Source organism: Pseudonaja textilis, chromosome 1 (genome assembly GCF_049901715.1).
Source record: "Pseudonaja textilis isolate UNSWEBS1 chromosome 1, rPseTex1.2, whole genome shotgun sequence".
In the NCBI taxonomy this organism is placed as follows: domain Eukaryota; kingdom Metazoa; phylum Chordata; class Lepidosauria; order Squamata; family Elapidae; genus Pseudonaja; species Pseudonaja textilis.
The window spans coordinates 101,430,653-101,456,068 of record NC_141990.1 but is presented as its reverse complement, the minus strand read 5'-3'; the positions used below and the strand labels follow the sequence as shown (position 1 = coordinate 101,456,068).

The 25,416-nt window shown below is 37.1% G+C and overlaps 1 protein-coding gene across 2 annotated transcripts in view; it reads left to right on the top strand.

Annotated features, from left to right (window-relative positions):
* The window catches only part of CRYBG1 (crystallin beta-gamma domain containing 1), a 112,232-nt gene that overhangs the window by 63,921 nt on the left and 22,895 nt on the right, over positions 1-25,416 (top strand). Inside the window, exons 1-8 of one of the 2 annotated variants that reach the window (XM_087913567.1) lie at positions 3,775-4,032; positions 5,572-7,061; positions 16,612-18,043; positions 18,190-18,357; positions 19,970-20,017; positions 20,111-20,229; positions 23,073-23,235; positions 25,006-25,142. In XM_087913567.1, coding sequence (XP_087769693.1) covers positions 6,346-7,061; positions 16,612-18,043; positions 18,190-18,357; positions 19,970-20,017; positions 20,111-20,229; positions 23,073-23,235; positions 25,006-25,142 — 2,783 coding nt within the window. In that variant the 5' untranslated portion in view covers positions 3,775-4,032; positions 5,572-6,345. Of the gene's footprint in view, positions 1-3,774; positions 4,033-5,571; positions 7,062-16,611; positions 18,044-18,189; positions 18,358-19,969; positions 20,018-20,110; positions 20,230-23,072; positions 23,236-25,005; positions 25,143-25,416 lie in introns of those variants that run through there. The other variant, XM_026726663.2, reaches the window with a different exon arrangement.

Here is a 25,416-nt window from a genome sequence, read left to right as displayed (position 1 = left end):
ACAGACTCAGAGGATAAAGAGAAATGTGCAAGCGTGATCTGGCATATTTTTTAAAAAATCACAGAAATCTTAGAGCCAGTGATGAGGTTGTTAGAGCAAAACCTGAGCAGATCATAAGTTTTCCAGATACACTGGTGTGCACCTGGTATGCATTGGTGAAATCAGGTATATTATAAGTGGAGAATTTTGGTGAATACTGGATTCGAACTATTACATAGGGGTATTCACATTTTTACGTTGTTAATACAGTGTAACACTGAATATCCTGGCAAATGAGTTTCAGGATTTACCATCTCACAAAGAACATTTTGCTTGCTTTTTCTGCATTACTGATGTCGCTGTGTTTTCTTACCTGAGTGTTGGAGTACAGATGCTATTCACTAAAGTAATAAAGTAAATTATCATATTACATATAGGGATAATAACAATAAAATAATGAATGTTCACTGAAGAATTTTAAACCTTTATTATTTCACTAAAGGAGCCAGTTTGGTGTAGTGGTTAAGGCGTCATAGAAACTAGAAGATATGAATTCTAGTCTCACCTAAGGCACAAAGCCAGTTGAGTGACCTTGGGCCAATCACTCATCCTCAGTCCTAGGAAGCAGGCAATTGCAAACCATGTCTGAAAAACCTCGCCAAGGAAACTCAGGAACTTGTCCAGCCAGTTGTCAAGACTGACTCAAAGGCAATTTTTTAAAAAAACTATATTCAAATAAGTTATGAGGATTCCTATACATTTTATGAGAATTTTATGACACTGTCTAAAAACCTAACCAATAATTTATGTGTACAGCAGATCAGTTATATAGTTAGAGGATTTTAGAGTTGACATTGGCCTTTCAACGATAAAGTATTCTAGTTTTTCTGGAATTCCTGCAAAATGTTACTTAAATTGGTGTAACTCAAAGGACTGACAAATCTTGAGTTCTGTATGCAAATGCCTTGAAAGAAAATGGAGAATTTAGCCAGTTGTTCTAAGTTTATTAGAGTTTGTAATAAAGAAAAATATGTAGATGTGTATAGAAAGTACTGTAACTTCATTTCTTCTGCGTTGTGCTTAATCTTCTGAGAAGAAATGAAGTTGCCTGCTCATTAATTAGAATAAGAAACTGCATGTGCACCTGATCAGAAACATGCATATATACCAAAGGGAGCATCTAATTATCTTGTGGAAGTAATAAAATATACAGAGAAAAGTGCAAGAAGCTTTATATTGCTCAGGCTTAAAGAAAGAGACAGTGTTTTTTTTAACTATACTCTCTTGCTTGATTTAAAAACTAATGCCCTCAGCTCTACAGCTCTTACACATCTGAAGTTAAAGATAAGTAATAATACATTCCTAAAGCTAGACTAAGCTAACATTCATAGACATGTTTACTAGGAAATATTTCAGAACTTGGGTTTAATAACATAAAAAGCGTTAGATTACTGAAACCTTGTTTCCAAACACAGAAGACAAATAAAATTAGGGGTCCCTATTTAGGCTGAGCTGTTTTGAAGCTTGATGCAAATTAGGAAAGGGGAACTTCAGCATCTGGTTGTGAAACACCTTTTTACACCTACCATCTTTTTAATGCAGTGGCTTGTTGCTAAAAAGAAAAATGGGTGGTTAGCATTATATATAGTACACCTTAATTTTCATAGCCTGCTGTGTGATTACCTGAATATATCCACTGTCTATTAGCCATTTAAATCAGCAAAACTATTATTATATTGGAAAAGCAAATCAGATGGTATACTGCCTCTAAAAATTTTTACTATATGATGTTCCTTTTCGCATTTCAAACCAGCAGGGGTGGAATCTGTCTGGCACATATATTATACTATATTGTATCTTCTCTACAACACTATCTATTAAGGAATTGCACTTGCATTTAGAAACTAAGGGGAAAAAGGAAGGTATTTTTAGAAAATGAAAGTTTGGTTTCTTGTTATCTAAATTTAGGTCTAAATTTATGTTTAAATTTAGACAAATCAGTATATAGTGTACTTCTTGTTAAGTGACTCTTCTCAGAAAGTACAGATGAAACTCAAAAAATTAAAATGTCCTGCAAAAGTTCATTTATTTCAGTAATGCAACTTAGCATCCTGGTCTTCCATAACATCTTAGCAGTGCCACAGGTTGATAGCTTCCATGCCACGTGCATTGAGGCAGTAATTGCTGCAAAAGGGGCCCAAACTAAGTACTGAGTACATATGCATGCTTATATTTTTCAGAGGTCGGATATTGTTCTATGTACAATCCTTGTTTTATTGATTGCATGTAATATTCTAATTTTCTGAGATTGTGGATTTGGGGTTTTCATGAGCTGTAAGCCATAATCATCTCAATTATGACAAATCACGGCTTGACAAATCACTATCTTGCTTTGCATGTAATGAGTCTATCTCATATATTAGTTTTACCTTTTAAGTTGCATTACTGAAATAAATGAACTTTTGCACAATATTCTAATTTTTTGAGTTTCACCTGTATACTCTAAACTGCATGCAGTAATGTAGTATGGAAAGTTTAAATGAGTAAGCAAAAGCATTGGATCTTTCCTTAGGCAAAAAAACTACGTGGCTGTGTTATTTGAATTTGTTTACAAATTACAATTTATAATATATCAGATTTTTGTGGAAGGGATCAATATGGGCTGTATAATTTTTTTCCAGATCATTGTTTTCAATGGCACAAAGATGAACAGGAATAAAGATTCATTATTCACCAAATACAGTTCCCTAAACACTATTAGCTAATGAGCATGCCCTATTCACATTTATTTTGAAATATATGTTTCATACCATGTCTTGTTTTATAACCATGTTAACTTCAGATGTGGTTGTTGATTACATAACCTAAACCATTTTTTTTAAAGCAAGAAGAATCTTGGCTTTTTACCATACCATCAAAGTGTCAGTTTTGCTTAAGGCGGTTTTTCTGTCTGAAAAGATGAGAATAGGCAATGTACCAGCAGTGTTTCAGATTGCTCAGGCTTGTGGAAGCATTTTTAAGAATAACATCTTTTGTGAGTTTTGTCATGCTTGTTGGCATCCTTCCTTTTTTTCTTCTGGAAAGCTCTGTCTGATTACATGGAACCTTAAAATAATTGGTTCTCTTTGCTTTGTTGCTACATTTATATGTTTGTGTGCACATTTGTGTTCACACATTACACTAAGCCATGGTTTGTGATTTATTGACTAAAGCAATATTGGCTGGTTCCCACAAAACTGAATGTTATTTTAACTGATTTTTGATTTTAAATTACCCAGGCAGAATACTTATCATGAGATTGAGGTTCAATTTTAAATGATAAACCTCTGCCCTCATCCTTTAGTCTGTGATTAATACATAAAATGGCAGATTTTAATTTGGTGCTCTGCCGATAACGCTCAAAATTAAGCAGAAACTCACTGTCCCACTGGGTCATGTTTTTCTGATTTTTTTTTAATGTAGTGACTTGTCCGTTCTTAAGAAATACTTTCAAAAAGATGCTGCAGGTCGGGTGAACCCGGAAGTTAGCCGATATTTCGAATCTTTGCGGGACCGCTCCGAAACCTAGATTCGAAGCAAACTTTGGAGTTTCGAGGAAAGAAATCGTCCTCCATAATCCATTTCGTAATCCGCGTTTTATAGCTCGACTCCGAAGCCAATTTCTCCTCACCGTCCTCCTCACCCACTTGCTTTGACACTTCAGGCGCCTGCTCCCGAATAACCTTTTCCCGCCAGCTTCTGCGGACCACATTTTTCCCTTCCCAGAATTCGGCCCGCCCTCCATCCGTCCCACCTGTGCCAGGTAGAGCAGCAGCAGCTGCTGATACCGCAGGCGAAGGCGGGCCTCGCTCTGTCGGGCGGGTGCGGCTGGTTCCTCTGCAGTTGGCGCCTTCCTGGGAGCCGGCCTTGGCGCTCTTTTCTCAGGAGTTGCCTGCGGACCAAAGGTCGCTTGGAGGCGGCCATCGAACCCGAACTCGGACTGTTGGAAGAAGAGCTGCTTAGTGAGTAATCGATCCCGACAGGGCGGGAGAAGTTGCGGAGAGATCCCGGGAGGTGAGAGACCGATCTGCCCTTTGGTCTTCCTCGAGTATAAGGAAAGGCTTGTGGGGGGTGTCCGTGAGCTTCTGCTGGTCGGGGGACGCGCCTGCCCAACCCGTTTCTCCCTCGGAGGCGAGGCCACCGCGAAAGATGCGCAGGGCTGGAAGGAGAGGGGAGAGGCGACAGCGGATCGAATGACCGCTTTGGCTCAGTCTCGGCGCCGCTAGCTGTGGCTTGAACTTGGGGAGAGTTATCTTCTCCGCGACACTTGTGTCTTTAGGAAGCACGTGGAAGAAGCTTTGAAAAAGGGGTTCTGGCTCTTTCCGTGGAGCTGGCTGTTGATATTGTTGTTGCAGGGAATTTTAATGCTTCCATCAAGGCAGAATTGTGTATTCCCAAGAGTTGGATTCACAAACACTGCTGGGCCGAAGTGCGTCCATCCATTCGATTTTTATAGCTGTCCATCTCGATCCAATTTGATTTGTTTATGGATCAGGGTGTTGTTGGCACCCAGTCCAATTTAAGACCTTGTGCTGTGACTGTAAGATCTTTACAGGCTATATGCAAGGGAATTGGAGAAATTCAAAGGGGACCAAATCAACATTAGAGATCTTGGTGATTTAGAAGGAATAGATTTTGTTCTGGTTCTTGTTTTTATTGTTGTGTTTGGCTGTATTTGGATGATATAATTATCTATGCCCAATTTTAGCCTAATTTATTTGTGTACATGTTAAGCCATTAACTACATGGGTTTAGTTTGTACAGCACAAACTAATGCATGTGTGGTTAATTTGTGGCTTAGTGAGCAATGCAAATACATCTTAAAAATAAAAGATGGCCTGAAAATTACCACATGCACTAAATGACCCCAAACAATTACTAAACATGATTATTAAGAATGTCACAACTATACAAACATGAGAAAATTTGTTCCTCTTTGTTTTGCTGAAAATTCAAAAAGTTCAAAAATATTTTTGTCATTAATAGCATAACATTTTAGAGACCTATTTAAGAAATTTAAACTATAGTACTATAATGCTACTGCAACGTATTTGGAAGTAAGTTTGTAAACTGAGGAGAGGGTGGCATTTAATCTTATATCAAGAACTGGATTGTTAAAAAGTAGAGTTTGCTTTGAATCAAAGTCACCTTATGCAAACTGTAAGAACATGTCCACGTGGTTTTTTTAATCAACTGTACAAAAATATCCTTGCTACCTTGTGGGATATTTTCTGACGTCTCATTATAATTTTCAGTCCTGGGAATTTTTGGTGTAAAGTATAGAGCTATTCCAAGCCTATTTTAAGGTCTACTTAAGTTGGCTAGGTGTGCCATCTGCTTTGATTGCCAAATACGATTTCACTTAATGCGCATAATACATTTTACAAAATACAATATTTTACATGTTAAGGCACCATTTTCAAATAAGGTTCTAGCATTCAACAGATATTTCAGATATAGTAGTTTCTTAATTATTTTGAACAAATAAATGTTTAATAAGCAAGTTTTGATTACTATACAACCTCACTTCCTTTTTTTCCCCATTTTTTCTAGTCTAAAGCCCACTCTTCTTCAGAGTCTTCAAAGGAATTTAAAAAGAAGGCAGTTTTAGGAAAATTTGGACATTTTTTTACCACACGGAGGAGAAAAAATCCCAAGAATACACAAGAAACATCTTTAAAGCCAAGTATAAAAAATATAAGGCCTGAGTCTCCTCATAAAAATTTAGCCCCATTGGCATCCATAGAAATAGAGGACCTAAATGACCTATCTAAGAGTGAGGAATCTCTTACTGATTCAATTTACGAGCAGAACCAGTCTCAGTCCCAGAGTACTATTGACAATTCAGAAGATTATCTCTACAATAAGGATCTGACACCTTTATATAATGACATCGTTTCAGAATGGGACACTAAAGGAGTTTCTTCTGGCAGTGAATGGTCACTTGATTTGCATAGTAGTAATGAAACAATAAAAAATACATTATTTGATAGCAATCTTACACTTGGAACACTGGAAGGAGAGAACGAAGTTGTCACTGATACAAGCACGACTCCAGATTTCTTTAAAAGTTTATCTGCTCTATCTGATGAAAATCTAGAACAAATCATATTAAACCACAAGGAACTAGTGGAGCCTCTTACATTTGCACAACCGGAATATGCAGAATCAAAAGATCAACCGTTTTTTGTGGAGCCTGAGCAACATGAGCATCCCCAACTTTCTAGAACATTGACTCTGGATATTTTTCTTCGTAGAACTGAACTACAATATTTGAATAAACCAGTAGCTGTTGCATTAGACGACGATTGTAGCAAACTAGACATAATGGATAAAAAACCTGCAATTAGGAAATCTGGAAAGAGGAGAAAATCTCAGAGCTCCAGTGATGTGCCAAATGGGGACAGAAATGCAAGTGAGAATACTGTGAAAGAGGAGTCTGGTTTTGATGGTATTCCTTCTGATATGGTTTCAGAAAAAGTAAGCCCTTCTGAAAGAAGAGTTAGGCCTTGTCAACAGATTATGTCTCCTACAAATAATAATGACATACGGTCTGGAAGTAATCATAAGGCTTTTACTAAATCAGAGCTTGAGAAGTGCAAGCAGCAGAGCCCAGCCTCATCCCCATATAAAAAGAAGCCCTTAAAAAAGAACCAGTCTGATGCAGGTCCTCCTTCACCCATAGGCATAAAAAGTCCTGCAAAAAATGCTTCCACCAAAAGACAAAGTGATGGCATAATGGATGGTAATCTAACATCCAAATGTACTTCAGTAGAAGAATTGCCTTCTGATGAAAACACTGTAGTTTCCCCTGCAGGCATTGTAAGCAATAGCAGCACTTCGTCGCCTTCTGAAGAGAGGACAGAGTCTCGGGATTTGCACCCTGTCAGAAGCTCTGATGGCAAGGCTGTATTGCAGGCTGACAAGCATAAAAATGATGAGGTGGGAGGCAATGGAAAGCAAATTTCTTCTGATTTGGATGAAGCAAAGCCAAGAAATATATGCCTTGACGTTTCCAGAACAGTCACAACAAAAGTTAGTCTGTAAGTATTTTTAATGTTTTACATATGATGAAGTGAAATACTTGTTATTTATTTATTAAATTTATATGCCATCCATGTCACGTAGCTTTCAACAAGCTTGGATTTTAATGGCTAAATATCTGTTATGCATGGACTCCAGTTGTTTAAATGTAAGTGAATATAAAATACTTCAATTGTCAGAAAGAAACTCCGGCACTATAATTACAAATATTTTCTAGAACGTATATAGCTGATGTCAATTAGAATATTTTCATTTTGTTCACTTTCATTTGTTCACTGTTTCATTAATGAAATGCAATTCATAGTAGTGCTTTCCATTTTCTATTCTTGGACTTCTTTCTTAGGAGGAATTTCAGCTGGCATGGAGCTAGAAGAATGTTTTGCTAAATACAGGTAGTTCGTATTTACAACCATTGGTTTGGTGACCGTTTAAAGTTACAACAGCCCTGAAAAAGTGACTTATGACTGTTTTTTACACTTATGATCATTGCAGCATCCCATGCTCACGTGATCAGAATTCAGGTGCTTGGCAGCTGATTTATGTTTATGATGATTGCAGTGTCCTGGGGTCATGTGATCACCCTAACCCCTTTGCAACCTGTTGACAAGCAAAGTCAATGGGGAGGACAGATTCACTTAACGTCTGTGTTACTAATTTATCAACTGCATGGATTCACTTAACTGTGGCAAGAAAGGTCATAAAATGGGGGCAAAACTCAATCAACAACTGTGTCACTTAGCAACAGAAACTTTGGGCTCAATTGTGGTTGTAAGTTGAGGACTACCTGTATACTAAAGTATTATAGAAAATTCTGTAGAGATTCTCAGTCATCCAGGTCATGGTTGTTCCAAAGATGGCTTTTTTCAGGAGGCAACTAGAGTTTCTGGTTTTTTTCTTTTGAAGACATTTCACCCTTCCATTCCCCACTATCCTGTCAGAGCTGAAGAAGCTTCATGGATGAGAAGCGAAACATCTTCAAAAGAAAAAACAAGGAAGTCCAGTTGCCTCCTGAAAAAAACTCCTTTTGGGATATTATAGAAACTCTTTTGGTAGTAGGAGAAATTTATTTATTCTTGCAATGAATGGTTGTCTTAACCATTATTATTCATTTAAATTTATTCCTGGAATCGATTTTGTTTCTTTTAATAAAAAGGTTAATCATGAACAGAGTGGAGCTGATTGGAAGTAGTTAATGCTTCTTAAATGTTTCCCTGACTGTTTCCCTCTCTAAAATTTTCCCTCCCCTGCATCCACTGAAAAGACAAATTACATCCTTTGCCTTTCTCCCCATTGCCGTTATCCTTTCTGTCTCAGTTGCAAGCTCTAGTGAAGTTCTTTTTATAAAGCCAGAACAATAATATTGGGGAACAGTGGTATCAGTTGGATCTTGTCATTAATTAAAGATAGCAGACTTTCTAAAATAGTTGGCAAAAAGCTACTTTTGGACAGTTATAACCTTGTTTCCATTTATATTAAGCATATTATAATTTGAATACAGAGTGTGGTTTCCAAGCCATCATTACAAGTTAGTGCTTTTCTCCCATGAACTGTTCAGAGCATCCAGAAGTAGGAGGTGCTTCAGTCTCTTCTGGAAAGGCTGGGCTTAAAACTCTGGGATGCTCCTCCTCCTCCACGGGACAACCTCAGCATCCCCCAGTTTTAGCTCAGCCTTCGTGGTAAGAGGTTGTGCACTCCCTGACTGGAACGGTTTTCTGATTCAGGTTTGCTCTTGGGTTATTTCGGCTTTTAAAATTATTCACCATTTAATTTGGCTTTTTCAGGCTTGTCCCTCTATTAGGTTACCTCAATTAGTTAAAAAAAAATAGTTTCTTTGTAAATAGCGGAGCCTGCCACTCCGCAGGCAGCTTGAGGCTACCGCCTCAGGCAATTATCTAACTTTCCGATCGCTTTCTCTGCGATCGTAGCGGAGCGCTTGCAGCCGCAGCTCACTTCGCCTTGCCGTTTCATCTGGCAGGAGCATTTAACTCCCAAGTTAGAGCCTCAGCAGCAGTGGCTCATTAGATGGATCAGACATTAGCAACGGTGATTCTGCTTCCCGCCCTTTTCAATGGCTGGCTCAACTTCGCGCCTAATTATCAGAGGCACCATTCCTCGCTGGTTTCCCTTGATGGAGTACCTTTCCACTTTGTTCTCCCTGAGTTTAGCTCTCCCTTGTCTGGCGAATGTTGGAAAAGCAGGCTAGTCATTAAACAGGCATTTCTTTGCAATTGCCTTTGGATCATTTCTTCGGACTGAAACTGCAAGTGCCATTTAAATTGCGGGACGTTTGGTTTTGACAGGAAAGGATTCACCTCAGAGCCTATATAGCTGGTTTCCCTTGTTGGGGACCAGGGATCCAGAGTTTTTCTCTCTTGGAACACTTGGGGGTTTCCCTTGTTGGGGACCCTTAGATACTGTTTACCATATACACATATACACAGCATATGTCTACGTATATAGGTATGCATATATAGATATATAGATATATATATAATCTTACTCTCCTGGAGGAGCGTTCTACTTTCAACTGCAGGGGAAGGCATCACCCCAAAGTACAAATATTAACAACAACAATAATAATAATCATAATTTTTTTAAAAAAGAAAATTTAAAATTAAAGTCAGAGGCAAGACAATCAGTCATCCACAATGGAAGGTGACAACGCTTTCCGCTCCAAGTCAAATAAGTCCTGAGATAAGCCAGTGGGCCCCAAAAAGGCCTCTAAGGCAGTGCATAAGGATGCCCATAGATGGCACCTAGCTTTGGAAAGGCAATTGCAGAAATGAGCCAGGGAGGCAGACAAGGTGGCTATGACACAACAATCTGATCAGAACCCAAACCCATTGATGGGGCCCTTGGACTTATCTACCCAGCCCAGGCAGGCTGTTTCTGGACAACCTCCCATAGGCACATCTCCAATGAGCACTGCCCGGCCAATCCCAGAGGCAACCTTCACCCCTACGGCCGCCGGCCTAAGACAAGAGGAGGGATTACCTGAGACTATCCCCATCGAAATGAGGCAATGGATAGAGATGGCAATTCAAAGGGGCATTGCGGCTGGAGTTCAGCAATCCATCAGGACCAGAACTTCTCGGCCGCTTTGGATGCGGGATCCCTGTCCGCTCGATCCTTTGAGCATATCGGACAACATCAATCTCAGATATTCCCCAATATTCCCAACATACCAGCCCAGGGTCTTCGGGAGGAGGTGGACTTTGAGGATCAGGATGTTCCCATGGAGGGGGGGTCAATCCATCAGATGGACTTGGGGTTGTCAGAGGCTGATCCACTAGAACGAGGAATGTCGGACGACGAAGGCCTCATTCCGGACCAACCTACTTTTTCTGGCCTTTTTCGCCCGCACCTCTTTAAGTCCTTACTGTTCAAGGCAAAGAACACCGCTAAACTAGGCACATCAAACCCTCATCCATTGTCAACAGGGTCTCTAGACGAATCTGAGGATCTAATATTCTCACAATTGGCTAATGAGGTGGAAACTATTCTTGTCCCTAGTATGTTTGCTGAATTAGTACAAAATCAATGGGCATCAGCAGCATCATACCTAGCCCCAACAGGGTATGATAAATGATATTATAATTTGGCACCAGAGTTTTCAAATTTTCTCAAAACGCCAGAGGTGGATGAGCCCATTGTGGCACTGGCCTCTTCTTCAACCTTTCCCAATTAGGCCGAGGAAGCCCTGAGACCGAAAGAAAAGAGAGCAGAGCTGGCACTCTGTAGGCCACACGTTTCTGACGCCTGGGCCATTAGGGCTGCTAGAGCTGCATCCTTTTTTACACAGTCCTCCCTCCGATGGCTCTTCCACTTGAGGGATATATTGCCAGCGTCAAATGTCAGAGCCCACCAGACATAGCTAAAATTATTGCAGCGGCAGAATTCTCTGCCGATGCCACATTTAATGCAGTCAAATTCTCGTCTAGGGCCATAGCATCTCACGTATCAGCATGGAGACTGTTATGGCTCAGACATTGGCAGGTGGATACCAAGCATAAATGTAAGCTGGCATCAGCCCCAATTTTGGGGGATAAATTATTTGGCAGTGTCTTGGAGCCCCTCCTTATAGAGAATAGACATAAGAAAAAAGTGCTTCCCCCTCTTTTTCGGAGATCTGAAAACAGAACGCCCCAGTCGTTTCAAAGGGGTTCCTCTCGGCCCTACTATCAAGGCCCATACGTTCCCAGATCTCAGAGAACATCTGGCTACCGGCCCAGTTTTAGACAGGATAGGTCTGAATCTTCCGATAGAGGTCAGTGGGGAGGCCAAAACAGACAAAACCCCAGAGGCACTGGAGGCTGATTTTTTTCATCGCTCCAAGTTCCCATTGGAGGGCAGCTAAAATTGTTTGCTGATCAATGGGACAGCTGCACCTCTGATGTGTGGGTCAGGGACACTATTAGGTTTGGTTTGGCACTAGAGTTTCAATCCTCCCCCCCCCCCCGAACTTTTTCATTAGGACCCCTAGGTCCACGGACCCCATTAAGAGGGCATTGATGCAGGAGGCTATCAATCACCTTCTACATATTCAGGCCATTAGAGAGGTCGCATCTGAATAGCGGGGTCAAGGCTGTTATTCTCTATTGTTTGTGATACCAAAGAGTTCGGGGGGCTGGAGAGCAATTCTGGACCTCAAACGTCTGAACAGATCATTGGTTTATCGAAAATTCAAGATGACTACTCTCCAGTCCATTCTGCTCAGCATTAGAAAGAATGATGTCCTGACCCCTATAAATCTCACAGAGGCCTAGCTACATATACCAATTAGACCTGCTCACTACAAATATCTCAGATTTTGCTATTGTGATTGGCACTATGAATATATCGCCCTACCATTTGGTCTGGCTTCGGCCCCCAGGACTTTTATCAAGGTCCTCGCGGCTTTGGCTGCCTCACTCAGGATCAAATCTATTCGCTTACAATGTTATCTGGATGTGCGTGTTTCATGCGGAGAGAGTGATTCTCCGATTGGATCCATCGTTCACTCCTAAAGTAAATTCAGCCTTCCACAGAGCACAGGAGTAGGTCCTTCAAAATTTTTGTCCGAAACCATCTCATAGACTGGAGCATCAATGGGATCGACTTGACGTTCGAAGGGCCTTAAGCATCTATCTAGACCGCACGGCAGCATTTCGAAAATCTGAGGCTCTATTCCTATCCTTCAATCCATCCACTTTAGGGCAAAAGGTGTCGTTGACAACCATCGGTAGATGGTTGGGAGCCACCATAGCTAAAAGTTACGAATGACAGTCCATCTCAGTTCCTCAAGGCATTACAGCCCACTCAGCAAGGAGTGCGGCAACATCAGCAGCATGGGCCACATGGGCTCCCATAGACGAAATTTGCAGAGCTGCAACTTGGGCTTCACCATCTCCCTTTGTCAGAAATTATAAAATTGATGTCTATGCTTCAGCAGACGCTTCATTTGGCAGAAGAGTCCTGCAGAGGGTCCACAGAGTTTAGGAGTGGATTTCGATCCAGACGGAGTCCCTCCCTAAGGACAGGCCAAGCTTTGGTATGTCCCACTTCTGGATGCTCTGAACAGCTCATGGGAGAAAGGGCGTTGGTACTTACCTGATACACCCGTTCTCTGTGAGCTGTGAAGAGCATCCAGCCCCACCCATTTCTTTCTGTCTGGTGGGGTTCCGTTCCAGTCAGAGATCTAGATTAGGTGATGAGTCCCGGACTTTGGCACTCAGTCTTCGCAAAACTGGGGGATGCTGGGGAGGTGTCCCGTGGAGGAGGAGGAGCATCCCGGAGTTTTAAGCCCAGCCTTTCCAGAAGAGACTGAAGCACCTCCCACTTCTGGATGCTCTTCACAGCTCACAGAGAACGGGCGTATCAGGTAAGTACCAACGCCCTTTTCAGGCTCAAGAACGACTTACCTCTGTTTCAAGTGATTTGATAAGATTCTGTATCTAAAGAAGGATTCTAGTGCCAATTTATACACAAATGGTACAAGTTCATATGCAGATTTTACACATAATAAAATATATATATGAACCAGTTGCCCAAGCCACTGCATAGAGTCTAACTATTCAGTTCATAAATTACAAATGAAACTTCCACATGGAGTTAAATCTTGAAAGCTAAATGTTAAGTGAAATTTATGAATATGAAATGTTCTGAAGCAGAACAAAAAATGAAAATTGAAGTGGCTTCCCAGAACAATGTATTAAAAGTATAGCTTTTATGACCATATTAATTTACATAAAATTTCTTCAAGATAGGATAAGAGAATCCATGACATTTTTTCAGGTCAGTTGTATGATTTGTAAATAATGCACCCATCTAACCTCCCAGGTTTAATTTGCATCTGAATATTCACTTAAGTTTGCTAACTAAACTTGATATTCAATTTGAATCCGTACACTTTGAGAAGTAGAATATATTATGGTTTAAATTTTATTTAGGAGGAAGAGAGAAAGCATAGGTGCTCTTTAAAAAAAAACTTATATATGATATCTATGCTGATATGGTGGTCTGCAATAGTAGATTAGGTGCAATCATCACAATTAATAAATTAATTATCTATGGGAGGCCTGTCTATAAACTTTGCTCACAAAGTATAAGTATAATGTTATATAGAAATTAAAATTTGTATTTGCATGATACAAAGAAATAATGATCGCATTATAAATTGACCCTGCAATGTATATGCTTCATTAATTTTGGTTTTGTATATTCTCTGAGCCTGGGAAGATAATTACAGCAATACTTTACATAAATTGACATACAATATCTTTAATCTCTGGTTTTATTAAGCATATAAAGAAAGAGAAATATAGCTATTCTTAATAAATATATGCAAAATAGTATTATATTAAAACTTCAATCCAAATTGGTTTCTTGGCATAGAAAATATAAGAGAATGGAGAAGCAAGAGCTGTTTCTACTAATAACTACTGGTGTCCTGTGGCTAACATACAATTCTAGATACTTTCTCAGTCTTCTGGAACAGGTTTTCATTCAATAGAAAGAAATCAGCAAAATGTACATCTCTTGGGGTTTTTCTTCCTTCTGTTATTGAATTTCTTCTAAATATTTGTCTGGAAAAGAAATAGTAACCTTGAATCCCATGCTAAATTCGATTTCTTTTACTTGATTTCAAATTGATATAGTTGGTATTCCAATTTGCTTAAAACTGGTCTTTTGCCTAGTTCGAATTACAGTATGTTAGTTGATTATGTTAAAATTTTGTGGCTAATCCAAAAGTTTTATCCATAATTACATTTCAGAAATATATAAAATAAGCTTCTTTAAACATACTGACACTTTTTAGCACTTAATTACAAAATTGCACCCTAAATTGGGGGCGAAGTATTAAAAGAGACATTTTACAAAGCATGCTGGTGCGAAGAAAACCTCCTTTCAGAGCTTTGTGGTCGCCATGACCTATGAAAGGCTCACCTTCAAACTTAACAGTTTTTCAAGGTTATCTTCACAGGTGTTTGCATGCCTAACAGCCTTGTTTAGTCAGCAGTTCCAGGTGAAATATTGTCATGGCATGTACATACATGCAACCTGAAAAATACCTTGGAGAAAGTATGGGAAGCTTTCCAAGAGCTGTGACTACTTCATCAATATAAGGAGGGATGTTTTATTTGCACCGACACATGTTGTGAAGTTTTCCTTTGAATGCTTTATATAGCCATAATACAAATCTAAATCCATTTACATTTACATTTAAGTTCACTGAAATTGAACTAAATGTGTACAAAACACTTGGAACTGCAAATATATTTTCTCAGGACTAAAACTGGCAGCACTTCTGGGTATTATTAGGGTAGAAAAAATCCAAGCCCTTCTTTGAAATAAATTATGTTGAAATCAATGGAATGCACTTCTATCTAAATATGCTTAACAGGAAGATATTAGTATCATTTTTCATGATCATCAGGTAAGCAATCATCTGCAATCAGTTTGCATTGCTTTCCAGCTCTAACACATCCATTGTTATAGTTTCCAGCAAAGAATATGAATTACTGCTGTAAGCACTTTTGTGTTCTATTGCATTCTGAGAGCCTTTAAATGGTTCAAGAATTGGCTTCCTTCACTTTGCTCCATTAGAATAGAACAAAAATTTAGCTTCAACTTCTTTCAAGTGATATCCTGTTCTTTTATATTTTCTTTAAACAATATTCCTCAAATTTGGCATCCCCTTCTAACTCTTTGAATTTATTAACATTAAAACCAAAGTGTTCCCTTTAGGAATTTATAAAAATTGCAAGTATGAAAGACTTAAGCATTTCCCACTTAACTGCTGACAAATTAATTTTTGAACAGGGTTATGCTTCCTTATTTTTATGCAAAGAATACAAAGATTGGTATAATTTTTATTTTTAAAAAAGAAAAAAATATTAATGGCATTGTAAGATTGTAAATGCTGTACCAGAAAAAGTAATAGTGATCATTTTCAGCTTTCTTTAAAAAAAATATCTTTGGTTCTGAATTAGTAAATGAACATAGTGGTTTGATTCAGTTTATATATTTAATCTACTTCAGGCCTATCTAGATTAGAAACTTTTCATCTCTTCTACTCAGTGTGCCCAATACAAGAATTTAACAATAGCAATATACAAAAGCACCTGAATCCTCAATTCTCTGCTTCATTAACAAGCCTTAGTATTTAAAGGACAAAGTGAAATAAGTTAATGCAAAGCTTTGTAAAAGAACAAAATAAAAGTTAGAAAGATATTTTTGAATAAATGTCAAGTGTGTGTGTGTGTGTGTGTGTGTGTGTGTAATTTGTGGTAGCTTTCCAAAAAAATCATGTAGATTTCAAATACATCTCACACTGATCCTCCTCTCTTATAGTGTGTGTGTGTGTGTGTGTGTGTGTGTACGTGCGTACATATATACATGCACACAAACATGCATGTCAGGAGCATTATCAAGAAATGAAATATAAGATAGAAATTGATTTTTTTAAAAATCCAAAGAGAGAGAGAGAACTTTTCCAAGTGAAAATAGACTTAATGAGTTCACAGAAAGAAATAGTGAAAGCCTCCAATAGTAAATGTAATTTTTGATGCATATGACTTAACCTATGCATCATATGACTTAAAGCATATAACTTTACATGAAAAGGAAAGGAATAAGTTGCTAAGAAACTAATGTTCTTCTGCTAATTTATGTGGCTTAAAAATATATTTCTTGTGTTTCTTTCTGATGCTATATTTAATTTTTTTCCCACAGACTCACTCACAATTAGTTTCATTTTACTATTCCTTTAAATTATTAGACTCATTTTGTACATTTTTATACATATTAAATTCAATAACTCGGTGGGAAGTACTTTTTAGGGGACTTATTTAGGACTGCTTTTAGTAAACAAGATTATAATTATATCATTAATAGAAAGTATGTCAGTGCAATATGTAGTACAAGTTGTTATGTGTTTATTTGGAAATAATTCCTAAACAGACATAGACATAGATATTTCATAAATTAGATTGAAAAGAAAATTTTCTTCAAGTAAATGTTATTAAAATATTTGTATTTTTATTACTTTTTATTACTTTATTTTTATAGGCCAGCTAAACCAAAGAATGTTGAGTTAAACCTTAAAGCTTCCAAAACCCTGGAAAATATGGAAAATGAGCAAGATTCTACAGACAAAGTTAAAATTAATGTCAGCATTGCCAATAAAATATCCATGTTTGAAAGCAAACAAAATAATCAACATCAATCTGCTGATGCTCCTGCTCCAAAAAGAGGCTCTGTATCTAATACATTTGTTGGCAGAGCAAAGTTGAAGTTTGGACGACAGCAAACTGAAAGTGAACAGACTAACAAAATAACAAATAAAGGAAACCATCGCCAGAAATTATTGCAAAATGGCACAAAAGTAAAAGAAATCTCTTCAGACACAAACATTAAGGCACAGGGAAAGACTGAGGCACAGATTACATGTGAGGATGTTAGAAAAAGTGAAGAACTTGGAAAAGTTGTTAAATCTCAAGTTAATGAGAATGACAAAGTAGATGGTAATGAAGTGAATGATTTCACTTTTACAAAAATTGATACAATATTAGTCAAGGACAAAGACCTAGATAATGTTTCCTCTATAGAGCAGAATGAAGAAATAGAAACAAGTAATTGGAGTATGAACACCGCATCCTTATCTCCTAAAAGCGAAGAGACATTTTCCTTGAGCTCAGATCATAATTTTCCCAATAATAATGATAAATCTTTGCTGCAGCCTGATCCGACACTCCAAAATTCAGAATTAAATCAGATTTCTCAGTTTGAAAATATAGATCAAAAGGTGATTAATACAGTTTTGAAAGACAACCAAGAATTTGAACAAAATAACAGCGGGCAAGAAATTGAAAGCAATGGTTGTAATGTTTCTGAAGGCGGCAGCAGCACTGATGGCATTTGTGACTCTCCTTCAGATATGGCCAAGTTTACAGAAACACTTAAAAATCTAGACAGTTCTGTTTGTATACCTCAGAAAAAGAAAAAGCAGAAGCTTCCGAAGTCTCCTGCCCCTCACTTTGCAATGCCTCCAATTCATGAGGACAATTTAGAGAAAATATTTGACCCTAATATATTTACTATGGGATTGGGAATAAAGAGAGACAGATCACAAGATCTAACTCCATCTGTCCAGTTAAAATTGCAAAGCTTAGAGACCGATGCTAGGATTAGACCTAAGCGGGCTTCTGCTGAAAATAGTCTTCTTCTCCAGTCCCTGAAGTTATCCAGTAGAGTAGATTCGGCTCTCATGCAGGAAATGAGTGGGAAAGAGAGCAAGGACAGCACAGATAGTGATATCAAGAGGTCTCGACTTGAAAACAGCTCCATCTTCTCCAGTATGCTAGCTCCCACAAGTAAAGAAAAAATGTTTACACCATCTGTAACCACTGTAAACACAATCACGACATCTTTTGCATCTCAGAAGAGTGCCACCTCTCCGGGAATTCATCCTCTAATATTTGATGTAACTCAGAAATCTGAGGTAATTGTTTTATACCTGTATATGTTATCTGAAATACATTTTATCTGAAATATATTTTATATGTCATGTTATTGAATGTTATCTGAAATATATGTTACCTGAAATATATTTCACCTGCAGCCAATCATGTTTTATTTTCTGTTTAGCCTCTTTCAGGTTTCAAAGCACCAAACTATATGGATAAATATTTACAAACTGATGATGCAAAAAAAGAGAGAATTTTACAAATGCCAAACTTTGGAAGCCTTGAAAACAGTTTTTCAAACTGGTTGAAACCTGGTCAGTGTGAATCAAATGAATTCTTAGCTATTGAGGTAGGTTGAATGCAATCTATCTAGAAATTTTGAAAATCTCTGCATAGTGAATTTTTGACTTCGTGTTTTTCTTCTTTCACTTCAGTGAAGTACAGTCCTTTTAAAAACAGAACTGAAATTAGCAAATGTGACTTGCTATAAGAATATTGAAAATGACCATTTGGATGGATTAAAAAATGGTTTTTCCTTCATTAAACACTCACATAAAAATGTCATTGCCATTTTCTTTGTGCCAAAAAAAAATCTGGTTTAGCAGTATGTTGTGATTATGCATATCACAATGAAATATCCCAATCTACTACAGGATTGTTATTCTGGGGAGGAAGGTCTTGATAAAAGTAAAATAAAATCTTATATAGGTACAATTTTAACTATTCTTGTGCAAGTATTTGTTTATAGATTAGACAGACACACAGAAAAGTTCTTAAAATAGTAGTTGATTATAAAGAGAAATATCTGATTGCAAAAAAACAGAAAGTGCATTTTTCAGCTACATTTAGAAGTTATTTATACTGAAAGCAATGTTACATAGTCCTACTTTATTTTGGGTGCGACATTATATTGCAACAAGGATATAGAGAAAACATAGGTTCAAAATATAGCGATCTACGAGGAGAGACTTTGAGAATAAGGAATGGGTATCCTTGAGACAAGAAAATTAGTGGACAGGAGAAAGGAACTATTTGATAGTACTATTCATATATGTGAAGGGTTATGAAACAGAAGGAGGTCAACTTTCTATTGCCTCAGAGTGCAGAACATGAATAATGGATTTAAATTAGAAGATCCAGTCTGACTGAATGTTAGAAAAGATCACCGTAAGGAGAGTTCAACTGAGAGTTGTGTTCTGTTCTGTTTTATTTTTAATGTTTTAATTTTGACAAAAGATTGAAGTGAATTGGAGTCATTGTCAATTAGAGTCAATTGGAGTATGTTCTTCACCATTGAACGTGTTCAAATAGAGATTTGATAGCCATTTTTCAGGCATGCTTTCATTCATATTCCTGTACTGCACAGGGGATTGTTCTAAATGGCTCCTTCCAAAGCTGCAATTCTATCTTCACAGTACTAATTGTTCTACACAGTGCAGTCAATGGGATGAACTGCATTAATATAAAGAATTACTTGCACAGAATAACAGAAGAGATATAGCAATTATTTAGCTAATAAAGATGTATACTTCAAGCGCAGTCCTCTTTTAACCCTCTGATCATTCTTGGAAACTTGCAGAAAAATAGGCCTTTATGGGTAAATTAAAAAGATGTTCTCTATACATATCTACATTTGATCAATGTTTTGTAGGAGAAACTTGCCTGATGTAGGAACAGTTATACATTCAAATATGTAAATTAGGGATAATTAGGTTGAAAATATTTCTTTGCACTGCATGAGAAGATATGTTACATACCCATTCACTTCTTCCCAAAGTAAAGCATAGGAAAAGACAAATATCCATATCATGAATGTCTCCATACTCATTTCTGCAAAAGCAGTTTGGATTTGGTGCAGTGCTATGAAGCTGGAGCTCAGTGTCAGGGCAGTGGTGAAAGTAGAACATACCTATTTCATGTTTGATTTCTTCTTACCGTTTATTCCCTTTTGCTTTCCATAGGCATTTTCAGGAAAATACCAGAATAAAATTAATCCTAGACCCGGAAAGGTAAGACAATTTTTCTTTGTTAATGCTTGTTGTTTTATTGTAATGTTGTCGTTAGATTAAATGAGACTGAATTTCTTTTAAAAAAAAATACAGGTCGTGATTTGCAATAAATCAGATGCTTCCGAAAATAATTTTGAAGTTTTTCATGATGTGTTGGATTGCACCTCTTGGAAATTGTCACCTGTGATTTTAGTTAAAGTCATCCGGGGATGGTAAGAATAGAAGTCTCCATTCTCTTACATTTTTCCTTTAGTTGTGTATCCTGCCACCCTGCTGCTTGTTCCCCTTTCTATGTAAAAGTGGATTTCTTTATTTCAAATTTTCAGGTTGGCCTCATGCCTGTTTTCTAGATGAGCTTGCCTAAACATGTTTTCTCTGAACTGTTTTTAAACATGTTTAAAAGTGTCATAAGATGTACAATCTAATGTTTGTAGAACCTTTATTGTTAACTTTGCTTATATATTCTTGTTTTCTTTTTTTGGGGGGGGGATGTTTTAAAAGCTTTGCCTATAATTTTTAAAAACTTCTTTTTTAAAAGCTGCACACTGTCTTAAGTCTATCAAATTGCGTACTAGTTTCTGCCTTGGAAAAAATAACCAGAAATCTAGCTTTAAATATTATTGAATGCTGAACTTTCTTAAATATCTTTCCTGGACCTCTTAACTGGAAGTTGGAGAGAGCTTGTTTTATTGCATTTATCAAATAATGATCGGTTTCCTATTGCAGAATTGCTGTTACTATCAAGGCCTTAGTAAAGCCAAGGATAGAGACAGCGTAACTAATGTACCTCAGGGATGTCACAGAAATAAGATTTTTTTACCTAAAGCAAAAGAGCTTGGTTTAAAGCAGGAAAATATTACTATAATGTTTGTATCTAGAATTAGATTTTAATTTAAAGTGATATAATTAAAATATTCAAGTTTTTTTTTCATTTTCATTTTAAAATTAATTTCTAAAGTCTGTCATCTTCCAAAGATGCTCGCTGATGAAAAGTATAAAAGGATGCATGCATAAGAAAAGTATAGAAATTCTTACATTAAGTATGGCTTTGTAGAAGATTTCAAAAAATTTCTATAGCACCCTATAACTGAGCATTTAATTGTTTTTAATCATTTTGAACAATTGTTAGTATTTTTCCTTTGTTCTGTCATGATAGTATGCTACATCTCCTTTTCAAACATCTTGTTTGGTAAATTCCACTGTATGTTGAGCAGGTGTTCATTTATGCTTTGCATAGAAAAGGAGTATAAAAGACCAATAAATGTATCAGATTCTAGTAACATCATATCCAATGAGCTAGTCTGGTTCATAGTTCCTGCACATTGATAACTGAAACTGATATCATTGGGAGAATTAAGGAAATGCTGGCATTGTACTGTAATGTACCCTTTGTGTAGTATAATAAGTAAGGTGGTAAGGCACCATGGCAAAAGAGCTGCTAATGAGCTCCAACATTATGAGATCACAAGATTGCAATGCTAATTCCAAATTACACAAGTGGACTCCTGTCCATAATTACTGCTAAATTGCTAAAGTAATTAGCAATTACGAGTAAACCTGATGACTTTACATAAAATCTAGTATATGAGATGCAGTATTACCCTGTCACGTTTCCTTTTCGCCTATTTATAGTACAGGACATCCTTTCATTCGATTCTTTTTTATAGCTTGCTTTCCTGTTTGCTTGCCTGTTTTTAATTTACTAACTAACTAGGTGGCTTGAGGGGCTTATTTTCTTCACTTTTTAAAAAAATTTCGCATTAAAATTTAAGCTCTGTACTTCTGGCACCTGATGTTTGAGTTGCTTTGATTTCTGCCCTTATTTGGAATTACTTCTGGATATCTATTTTCTATTTCCCAGCCTATCTTCTTGATCTTCATTCTGATCTCTTGAAAATGGCATCACTCTCCCTCAAGCGCTAGCAAGATCTCGCTTAATGATTGTTGCCTTATGTCAAGCAAGTTAATACTCGTATGCTGAAGAAAGTAGGATGTTTCTTTTAGTCGCCTTTTCACTCAACTGCTTTGTGGTAATTTATATGGGTTGATTGTTACATTACATGTCAGGGTTGTTTGAGAGGATTTTCTTTCAGTTTGTTTCAATACTTGATTATTTTACCAGGCATGCATATGCATGGTTCCAGTCATTCTGTGTACATTTATTATTATTTTAACTACATAAAAGAGATTAATTCAATACTACTGCTGCTCTTGAAGATGAAAACTTGTGGATGAGACATGTTCTATCCATTGTCAGGAACACAAGCATCTTGGCAGATATAAGCATAGTACTGTGTCCATTTGGGGAAAAAACACCCACAATCTTAGTTTTTTTTAAATTAGCTACGTATGTGGAGAAAGGATTGGGTGGAGGGAAAGAGTTTCATAATATAGAGAATATATAGAAAATTACTGTGATTTTTTGTTGGTTTTAAAAATGAAGCAGAAATATACATAAAGGATATTTGGGTTTTATTTGTGTATTGATAGAACAACAGTGCTTCCTTAATTTCTGCCTCACCACCACCACCATGTACCTTTCATATCTACTATATAATGGACACACACAGTTTAGGATTGAATTAGGAATGTATGAAGGAATTTCTTAGACCTAAGTTCATTAGTTGGACCTGTGATGGTGCAGTGATTAGAATGGTTACAATGCAGTATTGCAGGATAATTCAGACAGGAGTTCAATCATGACCGGCTCAAGGTTGACTCAGCCTTTCATCCTTTCGAGGTGGGTAAAATGAGGACCCAGATTGTTGGGGGAATATGCTGATTCTGTAAACCACTTAGAGTTTACTGGGCTGTAAAGCACTGTGAAGCGGTATATAAGTCAGGTTTGCTAGCTCATGGTTGGATGAGCCACCGATTTAAGTAGAAATATACACCAATCTTTAACCATGTATTTGTTACTTTTTATAGTAATTTTGCTCTAGTATTTTAAAAATCACATTAACTTCCCTTTTACAAAATTGTAAAGCAGCAATCCATAGGAACTGATAGGTATTTTAAGCATGCCAATAGTTTAACTTTCCCTCTTGTATTATAGTTGGATTCTGTATGAGAAACCAGATTTTGAAGGAGTTTCTATTCCGATGGAAGAAGGAGAATTGGAATTTTCAAATCTTTGGGGGGAAGAAGCACTTGATAATGAAGATACATGCAAAGCTCCCGAGCCTATTGTGATTGGTTCAATCAGGCATGTAGTAAAGGCAAGTAACGAGTGAAATTACAACAACCACAATTTGATTTTATTTGTAGTTTTACCCAATGCTCAGATTTACTCTGGTAATGCAAAATTATATACGAATCTTGTGCATATGTAATAGTGTGATATTCTCCAGCTAGAACCAAGAGAAATAAGTGAGATGAACCTATGTAATCAGCCCCTGTTTGGGGTGATGGGATTTTAAAGATAACCACATTAACCCATATCTAAATGCTTCCTCTGCCTCTGCTGTAAAGTTTAAATGGCATCACAATAGGCTTTTTAAAAAAGATAAAGGTTTCCCTACCAGTCATATCCAATTCTAGAGGGCAATGCAGATTCACAACCAGTTTTGTCCAAAGAAGATTCCATGGTCATACGGCCAGCATGACTATACACCAAAAGTATAAGGAACACTGTTACTTTCCCACTAAAGTGGTACCTATTTATCTACTTGCATTAGCATGCTTTTAAACTGCTATGTTGGCAGTTGCTGGGCCAAGATAAGCTTATTCCGTCATGCAGTGCTTGATCTCAAACTGCCAAACTTGAGGTCGATAAGTCCATCATCTTAACCAGTTGGCCACTGCACTTCTTTAGTCTTTATGGTTAAATAAATATAGGGAATTAAGAGGGAAATGGGAAAGACATAGGATAGTCTACATATATCAGCGTAGATAAATGGCGTAGACTAATTATATTCTTTTTAATTTTCACATGGAAGATTCTATATCCTATCAAATAAAATCTTATTATGAAAAAGTTAATTTTCTGAAACATTTTGAAGTGATTTCAATATGCATAGCAAGAGAAACTCCACCAGCATTTAGTGAAACACACCCTAAAATACAGAGAAATGCAGTTGTATATCTTTATCATCATTGTAAGATCAGTATTTATGAAATATGCACTTTGCCAGTTTGATGGGATTGGATAACACTGTCTTGCAATCTAGTAGGGGATATATGGTTGTACATATATATTGATATTCACACATGATTTAATGCATATGATTCTGATTTTGATTCATTTCCATATATTTTCAGTGAAAGAATATTATTTATAATTAAGAATCTGTACTCTGGGGTGGATTACAAATTGTCCTATTTTGAAAAAGGAACAACACAGAACCAGAAAACCAATATAAAAGAACAGAAAATGATGGAGAAAACAAACCTAGAGGGGGACCAAAGAAAGAGAGGGTCAGTAATTATCCTCACCAAAGACTTAGGGAAGCCATTTTCAGGCCCCTACAAAATACAAATAGAGTGGGAGCCACTCATATCTTGGAAGGAACTTCATTTCGGAGGAAAGGTGCTGTTACAAAGAAGACTTGTTTCAGGGATACCAATAGATTGTTGAATTGATGGAACCCAGAGCATACTAACACTGTCAGATTGAGCTGGCCAGGAAGACAGGTGGTCCTCCAAATAAGCAGACCTAGGGCTTTATAAGTAGTAACCAGCATTTTGAATTGCACCCGGAAGCAACCAGTGCAGTTTACAAAGCAAAGTGTCACATGGGCATGCAGAGGCATGCTCATCACTCTTTGCTCACTGCATTCTGGATCAACTGAAGCTCCTGGGTGGTCTTCAGGGGCAATCCTATATAAAACACATTGCAGTAGTCAAGCTGTCAGGTGAACAGGGCATGACGTTTTTAGATGCTATTAGATATTTTTGTATCTAAGATGATATTTTCTATCTAAAATAGAACTGATGAAGTAAGAGCAATTTAGCTATGCCTACTTAATTTGAATTTTATAAATTTTCAGGATTATAGAATTTGCCGAATTGACCTATTTACAGAACCACAAGGATTAGGCTTGGTAAATGCATATTTTGATGATACTGAAGAAACACGACTTGGTTCTTCTCAGAAGACTTGTTCTATCCAAGTGCTTTGGGGCATGTAAGTATATGAATAGGTATATTAGCTGTAGTTATTGGATAACCCTGAATCTTTTATATATTTTATACCTCATTTTTTAAAAAGAAATGATAGTTATTTCAGGAGTGATTCATTGATAACAAAACAAAATATAACATATAGGTAGTTTATTTTATGATACAATATCTGATAAACATTTTGGTGGTTACTTAATATATCTTTGGTCTTGTTATGAGCATAAACGCATCTAGAGTGAAATCTTGGTTGTAGCAATTATATGTCTAAGAATAATTTT